A 26,587-nucleotide genomic window follows, 5' to 3' on the forward strand; every position below is an offset into this window, starting at 1 on the left:
ACAGGTGTGCACAGCGTTCCTTTATGATGGCATTTGGGAACTGCTGTTTACATGTCAGATTTTCACAGCTCGAGTATGTAGACCACATGAACATTGCTTTAGCTCGTTTTTGGCATTTGCGTAAAAATAGGCACAAATAAATAGGTAAATTAAAGGAAATAACTGAACTAAGTTATTTCTGACTAAGGGTAGGTACACATGTGCAATATTTATCGTTAGAAAACGAACAATTAACAACCGGTCAATAAATATTCACTATTATTTTTAAGTTCAAATATAATCCACCAATAATATACACACACTAGATACAATCATTTGAACTATGCAGGAAGTGACGTGTACCAGAGAAAAGTGTACTGCATAACCATTCACGATCACTGAACGTCTGTACACACAGTAGATAGCGAACAATCGTTGCCCAATCAGATCTGTTGGGACAGTAATTCGTTTCCAGCAATAATCCTCTTTCATCGGCGTTGTTGGCTAGTCACTTTTTTGTTAACGATTATCGGACGATTGGTCGTTAATTGTTCGTCTCCAACAACAAATATTGTACATGTATACGTAGCATAAGGGTTTCCAGGGTGTTGTTTACTGCATTTGGACAATGCACATAGCAGATAAAGGCTGTGTTTGACTTGCTTTGTGTTGGATTTTCTTGGACATAAATGTCCTAATGAGATGAATTTAAACTGTAGGCAAAGCAGGTCAGCACAGCCTTGTCTGGTCAAACGCCATTTGCAAATCAAACATATCGATTTGCATTTGAATAGCTATTATAATGTTCATATGCTTGATTTTCAAATGCAATTGTGTTTGAATAGCAAATGCATTTTTTTAAAGAAGAGTTGAGAATTGTAATTATACACTCCAGTTATAGGATCATGTGAAAAGTACTCACGTGGAATACCAAATCATGTGCAGATGATTTTCACATTATCAAGTAAATATACACACAATATTTTAAATGATGATTCTCTTTCAAAGGCAGAACATGGTGAGCAACAAGTTTTGTAAATATCTGTATATATAAATACATATATAAATACACACATATATATACACGTATATAAATATGTATATCTTGACACCAAAAGGTGTCAAGATATACATATTTCATTGAAGCTTGCTTCTTAGATTCATACTACTTAGCGTGCTTATGCTGACCCCGTCCAGGTCTAATAAAACACATATTCTTTTAGATCACGTGAATGGTGAGGTGCATATGTGTAATTTACCTGAAGATGAGATGGCAGCAGGATGCCCTCTGGGAAGAGAGCAGGCCGATAGAAGCAACCTGCTGCTCATATGTTGGTGCCAGTTACCACAGGACACCTTTAGAGGTCTTTTGGAATCCATGCCAACTCTTTAACTGTTTAAGCTATTTTAGTCTGATCACCACTTTTATAAATAATAATAATTTTGCATTTTACTGTACCATCCACCATATTTATAGTTAAAATATACATATTCAAACATCTTGATCAACACTTTTGCAGTTATCAGTGGCCATCAGCAAACCTAATAATGAAAGTTTATGGGTCAATCAAGTGCCAATCAGAGATAGAATATATAGACTATAGAATTCTATATGGGTACATATGGGGTACATATGATAGGGTGATCAAAGCACTATTTTTTTTTTATGTTTCTTCTGCCAAAAAATACTTGTATTTACATGCTGGCATTTTTTCTGTGCTGTGTTCAATCCTGTGTGCTGAGAACATGTGCTGGAGTTACATAATCAGTATGTGCCTAAATGGAATGTGGCAAACAATGCTGAAGGTGAGCACACAAATGTAAGGATGTCATAATGTACCAGTACCCTGTGTATACCGGCAAAGTATTGAAAATGCTAGATGTCTCCACTCTGGTTTAATACTGCTTTAATATTTCTTTTAAATCAGAACTCCAGCCTTACCTTAAGTTTTCACATTTGTATGGGTTCCTCTTTATGCGAGCACCACCTAGGTCTGCTGGAATGTGACAGGGAGCTGTGATATTTTCAGGAAGCTTTGTACAGCACCATGCTGCCTTTCCCTCAAGCCACGATTTGCCTGCATTGAATAGAAAAGCACAGAAACAGAAATATGCTATAACTAAGTGTGAAATAAGGTATGCACTGATATAGAAAGGTTTACTCAAAAATATCAAAAACATTTTAGTAGATTAAACTTCAGCTTTAAGCAGAACTGAGATATGTGATTCTTGTCCATATCTAAATTACTCATTCTAGTTTATGTTTTTGGAAGACTGTAAATAGTTGTGAACTCAAAGGTCAAACGTGTCCCATACAGAATCAGAGCCCGAGTTTTTCAATCAGAAAAGAGCATGAGCTTTGCTAATTGCAGAGCCCTAGGTGAGACTTAATGGGCCTGATTTTTTTTTAAAGTTCTCCAAGATAGACTATCATGGGAGAACCTGAGTAACCCAGCAAACCTGAAATAACGTGCAATGGTCCCACTCTGTAGCTACTAGCTGGAGACAGACTACTTAAGGAGGATTAATTGTGGCTTTTAAACAGCCATAGGCAAATTGCCGCTCCCATCCTGATTTAAACCCTAATGTTAATGTATTTGTTTTGCAGTAGAAGAGACCGTATGGTAGATGGACGAGGTAAGACATAGAGAGCTAGGATATGCATATTTTCCTAATGGAAAAATTTGCTTTTGCTGTTTGTTGGGTTATTCTCTCGCAATCACCGGGTGAGGTGTAGAAGCTGCACAGACAGTGGCACACCTAGTTTTACTGGCACTGCAACTTTTCCCAGTGTCTCTAATCTAGAATGCATCACGTCTGCTTTCAAACATTCTATAATGGAAACAGAACGTTCTGCCGCACTGCTGTTAGGTTTTCATAAACAGAATAATTTGGCTACAGTTACCAGAACCAGGGCTTTGGGTCTTTAATGTGAAGGCAAAATGAAATAACATACTGTAGTTATTGAACTAATAGTCTATTTTTGTTACTGTTATTTACCTGGCAAAATAAATGACTATCATAAACATTGTATTTAACCTAATATTTAACATAATAAAAAAAAATACCAACTTTACCTTTCATACGCCTGTTTTACAAATAATTTCCCACTTCACCGAGTGCAGCCTGCCTTTTAAAATGCTGATGCCCAGGTTTCATTTGTTCCAGACTCGATTACTGTTCTTTGAAGTTCCCATAAAACCTATTAGAGTCGGACCCTTTGAAGTAAATGATGTTCATCTTGTGTGTACCTGCTGGAAAACTTGCTGTCTATATATGAGACAGGATTTAAAAGGAAATTTGAACTTTCAAATTTGTCACCACAGCAAGAGGCAAAAGTAAACCATCCAATGGAGAAACCTGTTTTGGTGACAGCAGTCTAAAATGGAAATTTGCCATTCATTTGGGAGATCTACACTCATTTCCTGTCTTGTATCTAGAACAGGAAGAAATGGGTAATACTCTGGGTGGAACCTAGACAGAAAAAAATAGAAAAAATATTAGCAATATTCCTTATTCTAGCCAAACAAAAGTTTAGACTCTCAATGTATTAAAGATAAATTCTGATGATGAGTTAACTTTAACAGTCGTTACAAAGTTGGCCATATTCTAAAATATATTATCATTTGGATTTATGGATAATGGTAAAGTCAGTGGGTGTAAAAAACGTTAGTGTAGCATTTAAATAAAAAGGAGTTTTAACTTCTATTGCCTTCTGTCTAAACTAATATTGATTATTGCAGCTGCTGTAGCTGAGCGTTCTGCTAATATGAAGCAGCTGTGGGGTAAATTTTTATTTACACAGTAACCTATGACCATATTTTCTGTAGCTATTTATATACTCGTTCCCTTTGACCTTCCCTAAGGAACAAATATGCACAATGAAAAAAATGTAATGTTAGAGGCTTTGCACTTCCTGCTTGGAAGGCTTTCCCTATTGCAGATATTGGCTCTGGTTCTCGATTTCTCTAAAGCCTTGGTAGAAATGAAAGAAAAACCAGTGTAAGCTCCACATTTGACGTTTTGCACCCCAAATGACAACACAGAAACCATATACAGATGTAGATTTTTACCACATCTGTGTTTGCCTGAGGTTGTTCACGGAGTCACTGAGAGGAACAATCACTGTTTTTTATGAATGGAGAGGACACAGCAGGACTCCTCTGGCTCATCCCACTCCATAAAATGAACAGTAGTGAATGTTTGTTCCTATTAGTTCTAGAAACAATTGATAATAAAGGTTTCCAGTGATAATGATCCAGTGTCTAAACATAGATAAGATGCTTGAGAAGTAATATGTAGAAAGAAGAGAAGGAAGAGCGTCTCTTTGTCACACACAGTCGAAAGCATACAATCCTTTTGTAAAGCACAGGATTGTCTCAGTTTTCCGATCCGTTTCAGCATTTGGCTTCCTCAGGGGAGAGTTGAGACCATATTGATAATATAGAGATAGATATTGGTTTTACAGCAGTCATTTTATGACACTTGGTTGATACCACTACCTGGATTTATTTATCCAGACTATTAACTTCACCGAAGTCTGCTATATTAGACTACTTATCACAAACCAGTCATTAAAATCCTTCTGGCCCTTTTTTCCCCATTTCATATCAATCTGTCGTACATAACAATTTCTTACCATATTGTCTGCATTCATTTAAGCTGTTGAATTAGTTTCTATCTCAAAAATTATCAATACAGACTCTATTATCCCCTGAGGAAGCCAAACAGCAAAATGTGTCGGGAAATGGAGACACTCCTGTGCTTTACGGTAATCTGAGATAAGATTGTGTGCTTTTGACTATATATAATAATTATGTATTGATCCATAACTTAGTTGGGCTATGTATAATTTAGGATGCTAAATATTATCATTTTATAAACTAAGTTGCCACAAAGAGCCGTTCTTCCTTCTCTTCTTTCCACAGCAGGCTTGGCAACCACGATTACTGTGAGATAGAAACAAAGTCTTTTGGGCTCCCACCCATTCTCCAACATGCCTGAGAAGCCAATCATTTATATATATTCTCAATCATATATTCTTACTATGGATTGTAAACTCATTCAGACAAGGTCCTCTCCTCCTTCTGTGTCATTGTTTGAAACTGTCTGTCATCTGCAGCCTGCACTAAATAAATATGTAAAAAAGTACCAATTTTGTGTTTAGGCATGGATTGTGGATTGAGAAATTCCATTTACATTGTAACCATATTTAATGACTTCCGATTAACATATACATTTTTATCACTACCTTACTGATCAATGTAGCCAATAAAAAAAAGAAGAAAAACAGTTGGTGTAGCTGAAACGTACACAGGATGGAATGGGCTTCAATAATTGCATGTGTGTTAATGCAATGCACTGGAAAGGACAAAACTAAATGGGCTCCTAGAGCTCAAACAATGATTATAAGTGATTATTAAATCTGCTTTGGATAAGCAGCTTAGTGTGTACTCTAGGCTGATACGGAAGGCACCTGTGGTCACATCCATTTTAGCACCCTTTTAGTCAATTATCTTATTTCTTTAAGGAGTGTGCCGAAAAATTCTCCATTGAGGACAGTTATATCAGACTGAAATTAAAGCTCCTTTACAGGATGATGTTAATTAAAATAAACCAAACAAACTAACTTGATTTGTCTAGAAACCGGTATAAAGGTTTCCTTTACTGGTATCGGTAAGGCTATGTACACACGTACAATAATTGATTGTGAAAGATCCTTTCCAACAACAAACGACTGCTCAATGTATAAACGAGCATGTACATACATCACTGTTATGCTCTATGGGGAGGACAGGAGAAAAAGGAGCAGCACCGCGCTGCACTCTCTCCCCTTCACTTTCATTGCTATCGTTCGTCATCCGTGGATCTGCCAGGACAGTCGTTAGGACACAGGCAAGTATTTCGTCCAAACCCTGAGGCAATAATCGGATGAGAACCATTGCACGTGGGTACATAGCCTAATAAATAAAGTACAGACTACTCTCTGTAGGGGCCCTGTGCACCACAGTTCAAATGCCAAAGTGCCTCAGGCTGGACCCCAGGATACTATGGCTAGGTACACACGTGCAATAATTGTCGTTAGAGAATGAAGGATTGACGTCAGATCTACGATTATAATCCATCAATAATGTACACACACTAAAATTGATCGTTTGAACAATGCAGGAAGTGACGTGTACCGCAGAAAATCCACGATCACAGAACGGATCACAGATCCGTACACACAATATTGGGCGATTGTCACCCAAACGGATCCGCCAGGATGGTCATTTGTTTCCAGTGTCATTCCATCAGCGTAGTTTGCCTGTTGTTGTGTGTGTTTTTTTTTTTGTTTTATGATTATTCAAACGACAATTATTACGATTATTCCAACGACAATTATTGCACGTGTGAAGTAGCTATAAAGCAATGTTTCTTTAACTTACATTAGTTTCAATGTGCTCACCAGTCATGCCTTGGATGTCAATTACTGAGAGTTCCTGAGGTGACAAAGCCTAAATCCAGAATGAATAAAATTTTCTTTCTTCTTGTACAGTAGTTAGCCAGGTGGACCTACCTAGGGAAAGCAGCAGGATGCACTCAAAGGTTTGCTGCCCGTCTGATCCTAGAAGACACTTATAGAGGTCACCTGGAGTACATGTCTCAATGAGGCAAAGCGACTGATCGTGTATTTCAGGAACAAAGGCTGCAAGATTTCCACACCTGTGATTTTAGGCCTGTTCACCTGCTGTGGCCTTTTACAACCAGCAATTGTGTGAACAAGTGGCAGGTTAACACGTGCAGAAAGTAAAAGCACCTGCTACACTGACAAATTGTATCTCATAGATAGTATTGCCTGCAGGTGTCTTTAAAGGCAACATGAAGGAATATGATTCATGCCTGCAAGCTTTCCCACTTTCATGTAAAGTTACAAATTCTCTTTATCATGTGACTGAACGAGTGGTCACAATACGCCGATGGGGTTGTGTCAGAAATGTGTAAAGCAGAACTACTCAAAAATAGCAGATGTCTGGGTCCAGCTGCATTTCATTCATACATTACAGGATATTTGAATTTCCAGAAATACTTGAAGCCACATTGCAGACTTTTCCTTCTGAAAATGCTAATTGCCTGGGTGTCATGCTGATCCTCCATCACTTTGAGTCACTGATCCAGGACATGTAAGTAAACAGTGAAGTCACAGTTCTAATAAGAATAATACATGTGTGCTGCAGCTGTGAGGAGACATATTGGGAACATAGATCATTTTACTTGTATAAATATTCAAAGTGTTTTTTGCTTTGTTTGGAGTACAAAATGGGTAAATTCTGGGGCACTTTTTACTTACCTTGCTGCCTAAGGTAAATTGGGTGATGATATGGAAGCTCTCCATTGTGGGAGGATATCTCACAGCTGGAACAGGTATAATCTAGTGGTGTGTTAAAAACACAGACTATTCACAGCAAAGTGGTAAAGCCAACCTGGAAAAGAAAAGATGGCTGTGGTGAGCAGCATGTGTGCATGCAGTTTATAAATGTTTACTTCTCAACCCTCTGAGACTGGAAGAGGGACACCTTTTAATAAAGAATATTAAGGTAAAGTACATATTTTTGTGACATCACCTGATCTTGTGGGCTAAGGTAAATTAAGGCTTGCAACAACTTTTTCTTTATGTTAACATTAGAAAAAAAAAAATATATATATATATATATATATATATAAGGCCCACCTAATTGAGGATGAGGTTTGAGTGCAAAAAGGAACAGTCTGAAAGTTTGGGAAATATACAAAACTTACAAATTAAAGAGATGTAGTATTAAGACCATGTAGTCTTATTCAGCCATCATCATGTATTTTATCGTTTATATGGAGACAGAATTTTATATCTACCTAACAAACTTAAACTGTAAACCAAACCTTTTTGGGTGGAGAAATGTTCAATCCACTGTCTATTTATTTTGCTGTCTGTATGCCATTGGAGAATGTTCCCTTCACTCAAGGCCAATCAGTGCATTGACATGATTCATGTGTTTTTATGTGTAACACATGCAAGACCATAATGCACAAAACATATTGGTGCACTGACTTACCTAAAGGCACCTTAAATTCCCCTTTGCAAAATGTTTTAAAAAATGAAGAATATAAGATTGCAAAAAGGTATATTGGGCAGCTGATTCGAACGAATGGGCTACCCTACTGCAATGCACACCAATACAAATAGTAACAAATCGAGTTTTCTAAAGAGCATTACTTTCTAAAGTAATTACTGGTTCTGTTAGGGAGCTGATAAATCTTCATACGTCTGAGGAATTTCCCGTCTAAGCAGGCTGTACTTGGGACAGAAGATTGGATGGTTTCTTATCCCCTTTTGTTCCAAAATATTTAATTTCTTGTCATTTATTTTATTGATAACGGTTGGCAAAAAAAGGAGTGAATTTCTCCGACCGCAGTACACAGTTCATAGTCACATTTTACACATTATCTAATACATTCTGAATATAGAAAATATACATAGCATAATAATGCCTTCTAGAAGCTGCATAATATGGTAATCTGGTGGTGGTACCCTACGGCCATGGCTGGCTTTTTGACCAGGAAATATATCTTTCACTGATGCAGCAGATACCTTCTGGGCGTTTCACTTATTTTTTTTTAAGGCTTAATCTTTAAACGCACATCAGAATAATCTTGCCTAAACCAAACTCGTCCTTGATGTAAATCTGATGTGTACAGTGGTCCCCCAGCCTTGTTTATCAATCAGCAATGGAACGATTGCTGATTTCATGGAGGAGTGCAATGGGGGTGCTTCCAACACAAAACGGTGCTGTGTGTACAGTTCTTATCCATTTATCTATACCTGGAGACAATCAGGAAAAGATTATTTCCAGTGACAATCCTCTGACGGCAATAAGGCTCCTGTACTGGGTTGTATCCATGCTATTGGTATATGGCCATAACGTCTACAATATTTACGTAATAAAAAATTGTTTGCGTGCAGTGCATTTTGTTTAGAAGCACTTCACTATTTATAATGGGATCCTACAAAAATGCAGCACAGCATGCACTATTCTATGGGCAGTGCTAGGTCCCAGGTTGGCCAGGACACTATCTGCATGGAGTTTGCAGGTTCTCCCTGTGTCTGTGTGGGTCCCCCCCCCTAAAAAAAAAAACAGGAAGTTAATTGGCTTCCCCTAAAATTGACCTTCGACTTATAATAATGACATATAATTATGGTATGTTGTGAGCTCCTTTGAGGGACAGCTACTCACGTGTCTATGGACTTTGTACAGCGCTGTGTTATATGATGGCGCTATATAAATACTGTATAATAATGAATCTTTGGGTGCACGACCACTGAGCATGATCATCGCCTGCCTAAGGTGACCCCAAGCTGCATTTATTCCCCTCAGAAGGAGATGGGGAGCATCTGCTTATTTTTTTCTGGGAGCACAGACTGTCTTCTATCAGGCATTTGGCTGGGTGTACTTGTACCCAGATGACCTCTCTACAGCACAATGGGGGATTTGTGTCTGCTCACATATGTCATGTTATTATCATGAAAACTGCCCCAATCCTTTATTTTCATCCCCACAATGCCCTGCTGGGTTTTATTTGTTAAATCTGAGCACCATATTTGTTCTAGTTATTTCACCACAAGAAGATAAACACCATTATGCCCATATAAGGTAACCGGAAGCACCGCCATCTTGCTGCTCCCAGACGTTCCCTCAGCCAGCCTTGTGATCGCCGCGCGGCCATCTTGCCACACCCTCTCTCCTGGGGTCACGTCAGGTCATTGTCTAACCGGACTTTCCATCTTACTACACCCTCCGGCGGAGCACCCAGCTGCCCTCAAACGGTTCAGCCGGGTACCCTCAAACGCCAATCTACCGCGTCCGGTCGGTAAAATTCGCCTTTGTTGCTGTAGGCTACGCCCCTCTCCTCCTCCCAGGAGGCTGAGCTCTGTCTGCGGGTGTAGCAAGATGGCTGCACTTCCGCTTCCGAAATAGTCTTGGACCGAGGGGGGGCGGTGGGAGAGTTGGTGGCTGCGGGGCTGGTGCAGACTGACCGCGGGAGACCCCCTGCACAGGAATTCGGTGTCGGCGTTGACTGTTTATTCGTCGAGTTGGCTGGGGTATGGCCTGACCCCTGGAGGGGTGCGGGGATCCCGGGACGCTGGACGGTGCGGCAGGAGGGACAGACGGGCCTGGCCGGGATGGGAGACAGCAGGGGTGAGTGTGGAGCTGGCAGGCTTTGTTGTTTACCTGGTGCCCGGTGATGGGCGGTGTGTGGAGGCCGCAAGCCTGGGGTACTACAAGTCCCAGCATGGCATGGAGCTCATAGTCCAATATATTGGGGACACGGCTCACAGGTGTCCCCAATCTTCAGAAATCTTTCTATAGCAAAATTCAACCTCTTCTATCATTACCTGGTGGGTTCACCACCCCTGCCAACCAGGCCATTGCAGGCGGTGCCAGTCACATTGATATATATAAAAATATCTGTGACCAGTAAAGTAAATCTTGCTGCCATCTGAAAAAAAAAATCATCGGCCTGCTTGTTGTGATCCTCAGGCTTCCGTTCTGAATACAAAAAATAAATATTGCAGCAACCAATCCTTGGAAGCTTTTGTTCTCCTTTCCCAGGGTGACAACATTCACTTCCCATGTCCGTGAAGGAAAAGCGTTGTCACTCCAGCAAAATGTTAGGACTGCACCCCTCCCCCATCCCAAGAGAATAACATTGTAACAGAAGAGAAAAATGTAAAACATTCACAATATCAACAGATATTCATTTTTTTTTTTTTTTTTTTATCAAACAATACATTGGGGTATTTATTGGGCCAAAATGAACTCTTAAGCTCGATGCTTACTGTACAATTGGCTTTGTATCTGCAAACAAGTCCGTCTGATAATTCTATATATATTTTTTTAATCCTAACATTTGAGAAGTCAGATCTGATCTCCGCACGTTGTCCCATGTTATTAACCTGGCAAAAAAACTTCTGGATGAGGAAGTCCTGATGTTTTCAGGATGTAGCAATTCTCCAGCTATGTACACATAAAAAGGTAGACAATCCTTATGTAAAGGAAAAATATTAGTTATTTAAGTGCAACACCTTCCATCTCAGTGATCGCCGCAGCGAGCGCAGATACCTACGTCATACATCCCGGGACCCTCTGCCTGCTCCATGCGCTCTCAGACATATGCAGAAGGGGATGCCAATCTCGCGCATGCACAGTGAGATCAGCTCTTTTTTTATTCCCCTTTACAGCGTGGTATGTCACCCGATCTCACACCTGCGCAGTGCGAGATCGGGTGACTCCCCAAAAAGAAGGAAGAGAAAAATGCAGATGGCGGCGCCTAGCCCTTTCTCGGCGCCGGGACGAAGAGGAATCCCAGCGGGATCTGCGGGATAAAATGTCTGCACCATTTTTTTGTTTTCAGTTTAGTTCCACCTTAGCAAATAATGATGATCGCCGATGATCGAGCAATGTCACTGGAAACAAGCAACTGTCCTGGCGGATCCGTTTGGGCGACGATCGTTCACTATCCATTGCGTGTATGGTTCAGTGATTGTTGATTGTTCTGCGGTACACTTTCTCTGGTACAGGTCACCACCTGCATCGTTCAAACAATCGTATCTAGTGTGTGAGTACACTATTGGTGGATTATATTTGAACAGAATCGTGCACTATACGATCGTTCAAAATAGATCTGTCGTTAGTGGTTCGTCTTCTAACAAACCACTAACAACAGATCTACCAATATTTTGAATGATCATATAGTGCACGATTCTGTTCAAATATAATCCACCATGTGTGTACCTAGCCTTAGCCCCCAGCTTTGTTTTCCAGAAAATTTCTCTAGGAGGACTGTTGACACCGCGTTGATCCCTGCTATGGTTCTATCGATCTTTCCCAGCTCTGACGCACATGGTGCGCTGCCTGTACTCCTGTGCATTGGATTGGTGGATATAACAGAAGTTATTGCAATTTGGGTCAGCTGATGTTACCCAGGAACGGACCAAAAACCAGTGATCTCTATGGAGCCTTTTAGCTGGGTCACCACCTGGCAATTTGTCGACAGCAGCTTCCCACCCACTTTAAAAAACTAATCTCTGGGGAGAATGCAGGAAAAGTTCAAATGGGGGGCTGCTACAATCAGGTTAAGCGTTGCTTTTATTATTATTAATAAACATGATTTATATAGCACCCACATAGTACACAGCGCTGTACATTAAATAAGGGTTGCAAATGACAGACAGTGATATAGGAGGAGGAGAGGACAGGGTCCCCCCAGAAGAGCTTACAATCTAAGAGGTGGGGGAAGTATCCCACAATAGGAGGGGAGATATGTAGTGGTGGGAAATAGTGAGGGTTTCAAAACACTGAGACAATGAGTTTGAGTGCTCTTTTATGGAGGAGAAAGTAGGAGCAAGCTGAATAGGACGAGGAAGACCATTTCAGAGAGTTGGGGCAGCTCTAGAAAAGTCTTGGAGCCGTGCATGTGATGAAGTAATGAGTGAGGAAGTCATTAGTAGGTCATTGGAGGAGCGAAGGGAGCGGCAGGGGGAGTATTTTTCCACATCAGGTTAGAAAGGTAAGTGGGACAATAACTTTGGAGGGATTTGAAGGCATAGCACAGGAGCTTGAGTTTGATTCTAAGGTGAAATGGAAGCCAGTGAAGAGAACTACATTCATGTCATTCACATGGTATGCGGAGCTTCTATTACCCCTTTATGGCAGCGCTAAAAGTCCGATTAGAGATTTCTATATAAAGTCATATACTCAATTTTTTTAATAATGGATAAAGTAGGGAAGAATTAGACTCTGTAGTTTTATAGTCTGGGGAGATTCACCCACTTCCATTCCTTTTTGCATTGTCCTCATAGCATTGGTTGGTAGAAAACCCTCCAGTGGGGACACCTACAACTTTCTGGTATAAAAAGGTTTGTGTGCTTTTTGATTTCCTTTCTCTTCCTGTCCTAAAGATGACACCAAAGGAAATCTTTCCAAATGGTCACAGACGGCAAAACTGGTAAAAAAACATTTTGTTGGTGAACATTCATTTTAGGTGTCCGCAGTATTCCGGTATGGGGTTGGCATGAGAAATCAAAGGAAAATTCTAGTGTGTGCTATTTCTTGGGTCGTCTTTATACTCGAGTTGGTGACCTACAAAAGTCACAAAGGAGATAAATGCAGTCAGGCTGATTTTTGGTAACTTGGGAAAAATTGGATCAATTACTTTAGCTGTAAGGCAATGAGCATTTCCCAAAGGTTGGTGATGGCAGCCGGATATTCCTTTCATACGGGTTGGGTGCGCTGTGTATCTGGTGTTACGATGTATGAATCCTGGGTAGCCAGTGAATGAGTGAATACAATTTATACACACCGGGAGTAAGGATGGCTGAGTGTGCAAACAGGATATCAAAGATGTTTTGTGCAAGGAGATGGATTCGTTTATGCTGCCTGATTGCTTCATGGTGTCAGGACATAATCTTTAGATTAGTGGTATGAGATAGCTCAGAAGGCTGCTGAGGTTGGCTTGCTGCTTCTATGAGATGATTCGTGTCACCTGCTGAGACCCATAGGAAACGAATGGAGCGCTATAAAATGTTCATTAGGAAGCAGCCCAACGGCTGGGAACCTCCTGGGAATGTCTGCTTGTCTGAGTTTAATTGAGACTAATTTTGCAAGCTTCAAATCCTATTCTGCATACAGCTCTGTTTTACACTTCAATGCGATTCTGGAATTTATTTTGCATGTCCATGTGGTAGAACACCATGCTATCTCTTATGTATTTTATGGCATTCACCCTAGGACGCATACATGGGGTGAGCAAACACAACTGGCTCTTAGCAAACCTTAAAAAGTAGTTGGACTTTTTTTTTTTCCCTGAAAATTTATAATGCACTGCAACATGCTCTCAATAGAAATGCGAAGGAAACATACTCCGTGTGTATGGGGCCCATTGTGTTAGCTGAGCTTTCAGACCTAGAAGCTGCCCCTCGTTGGATTTTAAGGAATATATAAGGCAACATGAGCACAAATTAGGGGCCAAACAGATCTAGGCCTAATGCAGCACATATTTGAGCAGATTGAGGTGTCGTGCCTTTGAATTTAGCAGCAGACAGCCAAGTCTATAAAAGATATGGCTTGGTGTTGCTCAATGTTACCATTTGTTACCTGTACCGACTGCCAATATTGTTTGGACGATAAGGAATGTGGTTGCACATGCGCTGTACACGTGTTATTGGGTAAGTAAAAAAGGGTTAGTGAATCTTATATATAATACAATTGCAAAGTCACTATTGCGTATGGAAAAAAAAAACATAGCTGCTACAGGGATTAAGGTGAATAGATATAGAAGACAAAATATTTTAGATCAGCGTTTTATAAATCATTAAGGTTATTTTTATGAGGCTGGCGAGGCAGGAGGAGCTCGAGCAGCTAATGTAGTGTAGGAGCAGAGTGATGGGTGAATAAGTCTCCTGCTTCTCCTTCCAGGGGTTGCAGATAAGACTTGTAAGTTTAGCACAGAAAAACACACAGGAATGCAGTTTATCAGTGTAATTCTTAGAACTGTGTGGACAAAATACAGATTATATACAGCAGGTAAAAAAAAACACTCCCTATTTTTGTATAGCTGGATTTCAGATAACTCATATTGGTAAAAATGATTCAGACAAGATATTATAAAATGGGTGCTTTCTTCTGTGAAAGATGGACAGCTACTTCTATTATGACGCGCGTTGGGGCATTTAGCAACTTTTCCATACAACCTAATGGCCAATAAATGTCCTACCGTGAACACAGCTTACGCCCACAGAGTATACAGGTGTATTGGGAGATAAGTAAAATGAATTTATTCCAGAAAGCCAGGTTACTATTGTTCCTGCGGAAATGATTCCTCCTGCTTAATAATGGGGTTGGCATGGAAAAAGTAAAATATGAGCATTAGGTGCTTTGCGTACTTGGTTCTCCTCTGTAATGAGCCCTTAGGTAGCCAGGCAACATGTTTCCATTGAGGAGAACGGAGGACTTGAAAATAAACGATTCTATTATCTGTGGGTTTTTAAAAAGGAAAAAGGAAATACAGAATAAAACAAAATGGTACAAGGAAGTGAATCAATTTCATACAGAAGTATACTCTAAACATCTCCATTTTTATAGATTAAGGCAGGGGTTGGCAAAGTTTTATGGCCTCTAGGCCATTTAAGGGGTCCGCCCATCACAAGGCAACGCCCCCTGAAGTGAAATCCCTCGCCTCCGTATGCATTGCGGAGGAGAGGGATTTCCCTTCAGGGAGCCTTTCCTATTTACTGCGCCGGCGAAAGTATCAACGCCGGCCGTGGTAAATAGGGAAGCCACTGCAAGGGGGTGGCTCTGGAGCTCCAGCGGCTCCGGTAGTTCTAAACCCCCCCCCCCCCCCCCCCCCCCCCCCCGGCCGATTCGCCGGCAAACTACCGGCACTAGGCCGGATCGGCCAGGGGGCATTAGGCAGGAACAAACTACTGGCTAGGCCGTATCTGACCTAAAGGCCAGAGTTTGCCAACCCCTGGATTAAGGCATAAGACCATGTGCGTGGTAAAAAATAATATGAATCAAATCAACATATTCTGTGTGTGTAAATCTACACCATTAGATAGTTGATGGTTACCATGCAATATGTCATAGCGCCAGTTTCAAAACGAGAAATGTACAGCAGCTATTTCGAGCAGAATTTGAAACATATGCTCACAGGAAAAAGTACAGCAAAAAAAGAATGAGTGGATCAACAATATGCCGTATATGCTGAAACCCAATCCCAGAAGTATCTTTCAGTTCTCCCTTATGAATTGAACAGACATAGTTAAATTGAAACCACAGTGTGGTACTTATCAGAACATTTAAAGACCTTCCATGCGTCCCATGTCTCAGAAAACTTGTCCACTCTGTCTAAACTGATGCCTTTCGCCTCCTCCATCAAATATACTGAGTTTATTTTTTTTTTCTGTACTTTTTCAGAGACAGAGGATGCTGGTTTAATACACACCTCTGGTTGTAAAGGTGAGCCTGTGATAATTCGGTTAAATTGAGCGACCCCTACCCAAAAAACTTATAGGCGAGCACTCCCACCAGATATGTGTCTGTGTGCCTACTGCAGACCCCCAGCACCAACATAGATCTGATTTCTGGGGGCAATTTTATGTATTTTGTCTGGCGTCCAGTACCAATGCGTCAAAATTTAGTACGCATTTTCTTGCGGTCTAGTGCTGATGTGAAGCATTGGTGTGTGAGGAGACAAGCTCTCTCCCACTGATCATCAGATAACTGAAAAGCCAATGCTCCTGCTCCCATTTTTGTTTGAACCTAAGGGTTTTGCCTGAAGCGATTTGACTCAAGTAAGTATACATGAGAGGTTGTGTGCAAAAGTGGGGTCCCCTCCAGACAGTACAGTTCAAAAACTGTGGGTTTTCTCTGCAGTTTAGATTTAGAATCAACATCCTATTTGTGTTTTACCTCTGTATGGTGAGCACTGCAACTCTTGGCATGCCTTGAGGTCCATACAGTGGTTGTGTTTTTGTACATGCAAGCACAGAAGATCAGCAGAATTGCCTCCTCCTACTTTCTTGAGGTCCGTTGTAGTGATTTGCAATGGGCAATTGCACAGGTCCCCAATTGGCAGAATGACAAGTATGCAGGTAATTGGGATGCCTGGAACAGGCTGCTTGGTCTGTACATGGACTGTACCCATACAATGGTCCTTGCTGACAGAAATGAAGTACTGATAATTAAGCCTTGTACACAGCCTTGAACATTTTAGATTCTGGACAACGACTCAATAAAATATCCAGCTTGTAGTAATTACAATGCTATTTCTTTTCAGGCCCCTATCAGGTGTAGAGTGAATGTGTTGGTAAAGATTGATTGAAATGCATACACTGTATGTGAGAAGAGCCAAGCAAATCCAATTGTGATCCGCCATCTGTTGGTGCATCCTCAGAAGTGTCAGTGGTCATACCCACCTATAACAATTGTAAGAGCACGTTTGGTATTCTGAGACTGGCAACAGAGCAATTACTGGTGAATTCAGCAAATAAGGCAGCAGATCCCATGTGTGATCGGCCTTTAGTCACAGTGTAGACGATCAAGATTGGTCGCTGGAAACGATCTTTCCTGATAGTACCGATAACAAGCACGTTGCCATTCTGTTCCATGGAGAGAAGAGAGCTAGCAGTACCCCACTTTGCTCTATTCCTTGACTTGTTTTGCGGTTTGTTATGGATCCGTCCTGATGACCGCTGTACACATGTCCAACGACAATTATTGCACATGTGTACCCAGCCTTAGACATTGCATATCAAGCTGTAGAAGTGTGATCTGGCCAACAATTGTATAACTGTACACACATGTATTGTATTCATACAGCACACATTACCTCCATCATTCTCCCAATCAATCGTACGGTTAAAGTAAACAGAAGTGATGTGCAAATAAACAAAGCAGGGAAAAAAGATTGTTTTCTTTAGCTCTTTTGGCCAGCTTTTATCTTTTACCCATGAATGTCTCCTCACAGGTCCATTTTTGTTTTTGAACCCGTAATTTTTCATTTTTAATCTGAAACAGAAGTAGGCTGTACTAGTGAGTAGTCTCGTCTCCGGAGAAATTAAAAAACATTTCCCTGGGGTTTTGTCGGCCAGGATCTCTCGTTCCTTGTGGATTTTATGATAATGTTCACGTAAAAGTAATTTTTTTTTTTTTTATTTAAAAGCAGAATCTGTTGGTTTGCTGAAGGGCTGTGACTAATAAGCTGAACAATATTACCAATTTCTGGTACCCCAGCTTCCTGGCTGTGATGGTAAAGTAATAGTTATTCAGGGTTTCCGAGTAGAATGGCCCAGCCAATCAGTAGCTGATGTGCATGGGGCGGCGCGTGTGCTGGATATTCACTTTCTCCCACTTTCCTGCGCGTCTGACGAAAACTTGGAACTTCAAATTTTCAATTACTTAGCTGCGTATAGCTTGTCTCAGTGAAGCACACAAATTACAGGTCAGTGGCCCAAATTCTAACAAAAGCTGCTTTTTATTTAGGTTGGAGGGGGTTAGCATCTCTTCTTTTGGGTAGTTTGGCTTCCTGTTTCTGTCCCTCTAGCCTGTATAAAATCAAGACACTCTTCTAGGTGAGGAGGCATTATCAATAAGATAGTAGACGTTCTTAATCACTAATTAGAATATCGTTTTAAATTTGTCCTGCACAGTTGTAGCGGCTTCTCCACTCCACTGAAAATGCTTACTGATTTCACTACACGGTGCTTTAGAAGCTGCAGTAAATTTACATCCCACCTCACTTCTGACTGGAGGATATTCAACTTCATCTAGACCTTTCCTTCCCAGCCTGACTGTCTTTGGACCACCAGATTTTGTTTATTGGATTTCAGTCCTTTCGATTATAGACGGCAACCTTCTCCCTGGCCCCTTTTAACCGGGCGCACCACCCGGCACTTTTTAGCAAAACCACCGGGCTGTTTTTGGGTGGTTACTGATTAGCTGGGTCACAATTCAGGGGCTACCACCCAGGCTAAAATAAATTTCTGTGTTGAGCACTGACTTATGAGTGTTACCATTGACATACGATGAAAGGTACTGTGGTGTTTCCAGAAAGCAACATGGAGCTCCCTTCTGGCTTCTCCAACCAAAGTAATGACATTACAGGTCTAAAAAAAATGTATGCAATCAAAATGGAAAGATTTTATTCAACCTGTGTGGTCGGTTATGTGGTCTATAGGCTGTGTTAATTTTAAGGTTGTAGTCATTCTAATGATTGCTTGGGATTGTATTTGCACTTCTAGTGGCTTAAAATGAGATAGAGATATATATATATATATATATATATATAATTTGCAGGAGTTTACTATATTGTAAACCCATCCTAGTTACAACATTTAAATCCCTGTGTGAACCTTGGAAGAAAGCACAATGTTTACACTGATTGACCTTGCTGGAGAAGCCACCCTATAGTTGTATACATGTCAAACATCCTGCAAGCTCTAATTACTGCTTTTCCTTCTTATGTAACCATGTGCTCCTGGAAGTTGTCTAATATGTTTTGGTCACATGAATGCCTTACTTGTCATTTTATTGGTATCAATATTTTCTTCTCTGCAGTTTGCCAAAGCCCAGACACATCATCTCTCAGCCCACCCCTCGGACGTTCCCTCAGCGACACCCCACCTCCTCCCAGCGCTCCTCTCCACCCCTCCATGATCGGTTCTGCAATGACTTCCTCCGTGAACTCTCCACTCAGCAGCTTGGGCTCTCCATTTCCTGTCATCAATTGTTCGGTCGGGTCCCCTGGAATTCCAGGCACCCCTTCTATAGGATATGGACCAGTCAGCAGCCCGCAGGTAAGTTGTACTCCCAAATTTGAGATTTCAGCTACATTAATCAGTCCAAGGTTTCATTTTATTTCTTCTTTTCCTATTCCCCAATTTGGCCTGTCAAAAAGTGTTTTATAATAATGCAAGCTACTAGGATCTATGTTTATGGCGTTATATTCTTTCCCCACGCTACAAAGCATTCTCTATTCATTTGGATTGCTTGCAAATATCGGGCAGTTTATGGCGATAAATAGATATATATTATATATATTATTTATATATATATATATATATATATATATATATATATATAATTTATTTACATATGGCCAGCTAAAGTTTCACTTTGAAAATTTATGATCAGGCAGTGGTGTTTATTGCAGAACGGGATTGTCACCCAGCTGTCAAATTTCGCTGAGCTGCGCAGCTCTGTGTTTGTTGCCAGGCTTAGCTCGCAGTCCGACTTCCTGTGCATGTGCTGGGGTTGAAGTCATCCTGGCCAATCAATATTGCTGGAGATTCGGTTACGGAAGGGAAAAATGGCAGCACCTGCAAACGAATGGAAGTAGTTGAGTTTCAACTGGGTTTGGTTCTACTTTAAAGCAAGCCTTACAGTGACGATTACTTGAATTGCTGCTGGTGCAGTATAGAAGACTTCCAAATTTTTTTACCCTTTTAATCTTCAGTGGCCAATAGTATGCCCAAGGGATATGTGAAATGTGCCGTGCCCTCCGCATAACAGCCCCAGGATTTGGGGCTTTGAAGCTGCTGAGGTAAAAATGAGCTGGAGTCCACAGCTGCATAGTGCCAGCTGTGCTGTAAGGTCGGTGTACCCAGTCATCTGATATGGAGTAAAAAAAAAAAAAAAAATCTCTGCGACTGGATCGCACATCCATGCGATCACACCTGTTGATATAGTTGTCAAGCACAGGATTTTGATCTCATATCATATATATATTCATAACTATACTAGCTGCATGCACAAAGATGTTTGCAGTTCTGCTGTGTTAAACCTAAAGTGTATCTTTGTAAAGGCACATGTTTTTTCTGGGTTAAAATAGAACCCCTTGACCCTCTGTCAAGTTCATATTGCTGTCTGTGTTCCTGCTGAAAAGTGACACATTCAGTCAGACTAAGGCAAAGCAAATTAGTCGACAAACCCCTCAGAAAAGACAACTGTTCTGAACAACCTCGATAATTTTGTTCAATTTGAAAAGTTTTTTTTTTTTTCATTTTTAGGACGTAAAGTAAAAAGAAATTTCCCAACTGGGATCTGACTGCAAAAAAATAACCAGTTAAACCAGTTTAATCCTTACCTACTGCAATAAAATTTTTTTGGCTTGATCTGCATGTTGAAGTTTTTATTAGGTTGTTGACTTTCTTGTATTTTATATACAGATACAAATGCTCCTCTTGGTGATAAAACTATCTTTTCGCAGTATTGTTTTTCTGTAGCCAAGTAAAATATATAAAGTGGTGTTTTCCCTGGTAACCAACCCAAAATTGTTTACTAAAATTTTATTGACAGATGAATTGTCATTCATGAATAGAAGATTGAATTGGGACTTTGGAGGCAGCCAATCGGTAGCACTTGTCCATGTTTTTTTTCTGGGGGTATTTTGAATTTGGAATACACCCCTTGTGATGGTTGGTATTTGGTTGCTCTAATAGATTTGCAGATAGTAGGCAGACCTAAAGTTGGTCTTGAGGATGAAATGGAGACACAAATGGGTTTGTTTTCCATAATAAGATTCTCTTTCTGCTTTATTATTGTGCACAGAAGTCTTCAGTTACTTTTGGAAATAAAATGTAGGCCTATACATAGATGGTTTGATTGATCACCAGTATCCATGCAGTTGTTAGAATTCTTTAGGCTAAGCAAATAGTTGAGCTGCTGGAGTCTCGTGTTAAGAGGTCTGTTAATTGTTTGTGGTTTTATTAGGAAAAGTAGCAGAGGCCAAATACAAAAGGTCCATTCATACAAATCCTGTTCTGCTAGCAACTGTGCACTCAGATTATTCTTTCTTATTTTGATGTAAATGCAAATTATCTCCTGTGCTTGCAAGGACTTTGTCTCAAATTGCCGGTTTTGTTTTGGGTGGTTAGTTGCAAGTGCAACTCCAGGTAAATATTAAAAAAAAAAAAAAAAAGAATTGCAGTTTGTGTGTATTAAAAAGCAACACATATATTTATACAGCAAGAATAAGTGTGTGTGTGTGTGTGTGTGTGTGTGTTAGCTTTCACCTTTTTAGGTTCACCAACTTGGAAATGGAGGAGCAGAACGCCTGGCCACTAAGGGCACAGGGATGACTCCCATCAGTCCTAGAAGAAAACCAAATTCCAACCCTTTTCCTAGGTAATAGGTGAAGGCTTTGGACCAATGCACACAGCACATCAGTCTCGTGCTGGTGAACTCTGTAATACATTTTTTCTGTAACAATATGCTGGTGCTCCAGAAAAAGAAGTTTCTCAGTAGCCCATCAGTGGTATTTATGTGGTACAATAAGGTATGGTGAACTATTTTAAATGATAATGTTCATCGTGCTGCAATATTGTCCCTTCTCTCATCCCTGTGATGAAACCCATTATCAGATTGGATTTTCATTGTCTAATCTAATAGGGCTTTTTAGAAATTTTATGGATCCAGTAAATATCCATCATAGGGTGTACGTGTACTCGTCGGTCTGTAGTCTATGCCAAGGTTTAGACAGGACTTTGAAAGGTTAATCCATTCAGTGAAATCAATAATACCCTAACCGGAAATGTAACTCTCACATTATTCAATACTAATAAAGGCATTATTCTTCCCAAAACGTTTTATAAGCTTGGTGGGAAGAAGCTGTAGGTGAGTGGCAGCCCCTAGATCAGGGATGTCAAACTCAAATACACAGAGGGCCAAAATTAAAAAAAACTTAGACCAAGTCGCGGGCCAAACCTGTAATTTAAAAAAAAAAAAAAAAAACTTTATTTCAATAAGAAGAAACAAGAACACATGAGAAGAGCATGCAGTAATATGCAGTGGATTGATCCAAATTATTTAGATCAATTGTTTCTACTTATTCTTATTGAGAATAATTGTTTTACTTTGTCAGACTATGCAATGTGAAACCAAATGAATTGCTGCATTCTCTAGGACAGTAAAACAATATAGCAATAGCTATAGGATTATTCCTGATAATAATCCTGATAATTCCTGATTATTGAGTTTACCTGTCAGTATAAGCTCTGCGGAGTCCACGCATGGGCTGCTGTTCAATAGACACGAGTGATGCTGCTACTACGATTCCCGACATCACTTGCTTCTTTACAATGTGGGGCCACGCATAGGCAGAGAGGCCGCTGGTCTAGAGACCCGAGTGATACCAGGAATTGTAGAAGCGGCATTCTACTCCCGTCTATAGAACAGCAGCTTGATAAGAATTGCAGCTGTCCCGCTATTACTACGGATTGCAGTAGTGGCAGGCCAGCTGCAGTTCATATTAAGAATTCTTTTGGGGGCCATAAAAGGATGTGCCGGGCCAGAGTTTGACACCCCTGCCCTAGATTGTGGCCAAACTGTTTAGTAATCAGCCGGGTGGTGCGCCCAGCTAAAAGGGACCGGGGAGATCACTGAAAGGGTAGGAAAGAATTTGCCCTTTAGGACCTTTTGGCTTTACAAAAAACGGTTGGTGCTGCCAAATAGACCTGTCGTCTTGGGAGATTTAAAGACCTTTCCTTATTCTTGCAGGAACTCTAGTGAGTTCCTAGTCTACCTGTGCTTGAGCAGTTAAAAAAACCAAACTGTGTCACAAGACCTTTCTAATGTTTAGTCAAAGAGTTTATCTTCTACTCAAGGTTCTGCTATCCCATGATGTCCTATGTTGGGTCTCCTCTTCCTTCATCTGTTTACACCACATAAGGCTAAGTTACTGGATCATAGGGTTTTAGTCACTGATGGGATACATAACAGGCCTGCTTGCAATACACTGGCTGTAGCTTTATAAGCAGAACATTTGTTTTGTTAAGGCGACATCTAGTGGTCAGGCTAATGTTTTGTATATGAACTCTGGAGAAAACCATCCCCATGGTCTGATTTTGTTGTAACCCCCTGCATGTTGTTATCATTACAGATAAATGCTACCATGAATCTTTCTGGTCTACACTCGGTCAGCTCCTCAGAAGATGTGAAACCCCCTCTGGGAATGAGGGCTATGCAAGGACATCCCAATGGAGGCGCAATCAGTGGAAAAAGGCTGTGCGCCATCTGCGGAGACCGCTCCTCCGGTAGGTGTTAGTAAAGTTAGGTAGTAGACAGGTAGAGATTGTGGAAACAAAACCAGTCACTCTGCACTAGAAGGGAGAGTAGCAGTGACAGGTCTTTATTATAGGAAGTTTCTACACAGGCATATTTTATGCTGGATCACTTTAAATCTGGAAGAAATAAACAAAAAGTGCACTAAAGTTCTGTAAATTTGACCTTCCAATGGCACTATTGAGGATTCAGGTGAATATACAAAAAGCTGCCTACTAGAAGGGGAGGACAGGCTATTTTTTTAGCCACAGATGGAAGGGTTTGAGCTGCAGACTCCCCTTCAAAATATAGAGAAATTATGACTGAATCATTCAGGGAGAGTAAAATAAAGTCTATTGTATTGGCAAGAGCGCACAGAGCATTAACTGTGCAGCAGGGATGGTGAACAAGGCTTAACCTTGGACTTGAAAAAAGGGGGAAAAGCTTAAGTTTCAGACGGTCAACATTTGACTTTTGTTGCCTCATTTACAACATACAAATGACAGCTGAACGCTTTTAGGGAGGAGAGGGCAATGAATAACAGACTGCAAAATTTAAACCCAAACCTTTACTCAAGACTACAGCAGTTAAGAGAAAGTATTTCCAATGTTCTCCTCAGTCCTCTTTAGCTGGCTTCACCACCCAGTACTTTACAGTAACCACCTGGCAGTTTTTGGGTGGTTACTGAATAGCTGGGTCATAATACAGGGCCGACCACATGCCTACAATTTCTTCCCACCCAGCTTAAAAAAAATTTATTCTGATTGAACACGGTGTTTCTTTTAAATTAACCAATCATTTGGTAAAACTATTCTAACAGTATACATTTGTGTTCCCCCAGGAAAGCATTATGGAGTGTACAGCTGTGAAGGGTGTAAAGGTTTCTTTAAACGCACTATTCGCAAAGACCTGACCTATACCTGCCGGGACAACAAGGACTGTGTTGTGGACAAGAGACAAAGAAACCGCTGCCAATACTGCCGATATCAAAAGTGTCTGGCTACTGGCATGAAGAGGGAGGGTAGGTGCTCTTTTTGCAAAAATGTATTCTATCTTGAAATGAGTTTAAGATTAGTTATTAGTGTGTGGTTTAGTCAATACCTACAAGTGTAGGAGTGCTGTAGTATAAATGTGTGTGTGTGTAGTGGTTTTTTTTTTTTTTTTTTTTTGTCTCTTTCAGGCCATAAAAAAATTAATTGCTAATCCTCGCCTGCTTTTGTTCTGTAGGCAGTAAACCGGACCTTTTATCAAAAAGGTCTGCTTATTCTGTGGACACCTCTTTTTCTCCAGTTTGCATAAAATACATTTTAATCATCAAACCAGGAGTTTGAACTATCATAACCTTTGTAGTAGTAGTAGTAGCTTTGTCCACTAGAGGGCGTTGCTAAACTGATCCATAGTTTATACAGCTTCTCTATGTAATTCCAATTTCAGATATTTCCCAAACCAGAAATATTACAAAATAAGCTTGGTTAGTTAGGTTTTTAGTCATTTTGCTGTTTTTAATGCGTTTTGTTTTGCTTTAGCTGTACAGGAGGAGCGCCAGCGAGGCCGGGAGCGGGAAGGAGAGTCTGAACTTGGTGGGACCATAAATGAGGACATGCCGGTTGAAAAAATATTGGAAGCTGAATTGGCTGTAGAACAGAAGAGTGATCAAAGCCTCGAAGGTGGTGGATCTGTGAGTACCGATCGGTTACTATTTTCAGTATCTTGGCTTTAATATGTTCTCTTATCTCTTAACACCCATTAGTAGACAGAAAGTGAGCATTGAGTCTGGCACAACATACAATTTAAAAAAAAAAAAAAAAAACTATTCTACTCTTCTTCTTATTGGCCATAAAGATAACCCTGGGCCGATTTCACAGCAGAATAGTGTTGTTAGCCACATGCATGGGTATTTCATATCATGTTCAGAGAGGGCTTTAGTTGTTTTGTTCTTTTTGTCACTTGCAATATTTTGGTTTGTTTGCAAAAAGATCCCTGATGTAAGGAGCATAAGTCAATAAGTCCAGGACAACTCAGCTGACAGTGAGTTTAACCCTTCATTTTCGGTGCAAAAATTGTTCCTCAGAATTTATATTGTGAAAAATCTGTAGGAGCAGAGGGCAAATATGACTATAGTCTTATTCTGCAGCATTCCCCTTTCAGTTCAGGGCTGCAGTCAGTTCACTTCCTAGTGTAGAGTAGCCCCTTTGTGGATTTATAAAATATATTTAGAAAAACTGCGAGTGAAGGTTTCTCCTATTTGTTTTCATATTATTCCTTGCACTGCAGCTGTCATGCAGTAGGTGCCATTGTTACATGATATAAACCGTTTGCTTGGTTGTCGGTACTCTGTATTTGCATTTTAGCCTTATTTCAGAAACCTTTCCGAACTAAGTGATGAGTATTGCAAGTATTTATTACTTTTTTCTGCAGCCAAGTGACCCAGTTACTAACATCTGTCAAGCTGCTGATAAACAACTTTTCACGCTAGTAGAATGGGCCAAGAGGATACCCCATTTCTCTGAACTGCCGCTGGACGATCAGGTCATTCTTCTCAGAGCTGGTAAGAGCTTTGTGTTGGTGTGCTGTACTGTATGCCCAAAAGTATGTGAATACCCCCTTGAGTTCAGGTGTTCTCACTGAACAATACTGTTTAATTCTATTGCATAAAAATGTAATTTTGAACTATTGTATGCATTGTATTTGTAAAAAATGTAATGTGAAAAGCCTAATATAGCTGCAGAAAAGTGTGTGTGTGTCCGGCCATGCAATGTATAAACTGTATTATCTTATTCAGGATGGAACGAACTTCTCATTGCCTCGTTCTCTCACCGCTCCATTTCTGTGAAAGATGGCATCTTGCTGGCTACTGGACTGCATGTCCACCGCAATAGTGCACACAGTGCTGGGGTGGGGGCCATATTCGACAGGTAATTGCCAGAATTTTTTTTGTTGCATTTTCCTTTGCAAGATATCCAGCTTATTTTTTTAATTTGCATATTGGCTTC

The 26,587-nt window shown here is 40.4% G+C and overlaps 1 protein-coding gene and 1 long non-coding RNA gene across 3 annotated transcripts in view; one reads left to right on the forward strand and one right to left on the reverse strand.

The window, feature by feature from the left end:
• The window catches only part of LOC140344567 (uncharacterized), a 13,566-nt gene extending 5,968 nt beyond the window's left edge, over positions 1-7,598 (reverse strand). Inside the window, exons 1-3 of the long non-coding RNA XR_011923593.1 lie at positions 7,310-7,598; positions 3,057-3,453; positions 1,922-2,057 (exon numbers count right to left, since the gene is read on the reverse strand). This is a non-coding gene — a long non-coding RNA (uncharacterized lncRNA). The remainder of the gene's footprint in view (positions 1-1,921; positions 2,058-3,056; positions 3,454-7,309) is intronic.
• Positions 6,999-26,587, forward strand: part of RXRB (retinoid X receptor beta) — a 23,286-nt gene continuing 3,697 nt past the window's right edge. Inside the window, exons 1-7 of one of the 2 annotated variants that reach the window (XM_072431802.1) lie at positions 6,999-7,142; positions 19,113-19,351; positions 23,434-23,587; positions 24,436-24,615; positions 25,121-25,272; positions 26,013-26,142; positions 26,377-26,509. In XM_072431802.1, the coding sequence (XP_072287903.1) occupies positions 19,208-19,351; positions 23,434-23,587; positions 24,436-24,615; positions 25,121-25,272; positions 26,013-26,142; positions 26,377-26,509 (893 nt within the window). In that variant the 5' untranslated portion in view covers positions 6,999-7,142; positions 19,113-19,207. Of the gene's footprint in view, positions 7,143-9,968; positions 10,194-19,112; positions 19,352-23,433; positions 23,588-24,435; positions 24,616-25,120; positions 25,273-26,012; positions 26,143-26,376; positions 26,510-26,587 lie in introns of those variants that run through there. The other variant, XM_072431803.1, reaches the window with a different exon arrangement.

Source organism: Pyxicephalus adspersus, chromosome Z (assembly GCF_032062135.1).
Source record: "Pyxicephalus adspersus chromosome Z, UCB_Pads_2.0, whole genome shotgun sequence".
Taxonomy (NCBI): Eukaryota; Metazoa; Chordata; class Amphibia; order Anura; family Pyxicephalidae; genus Pyxicephalus; species Pyxicephalus adspersus.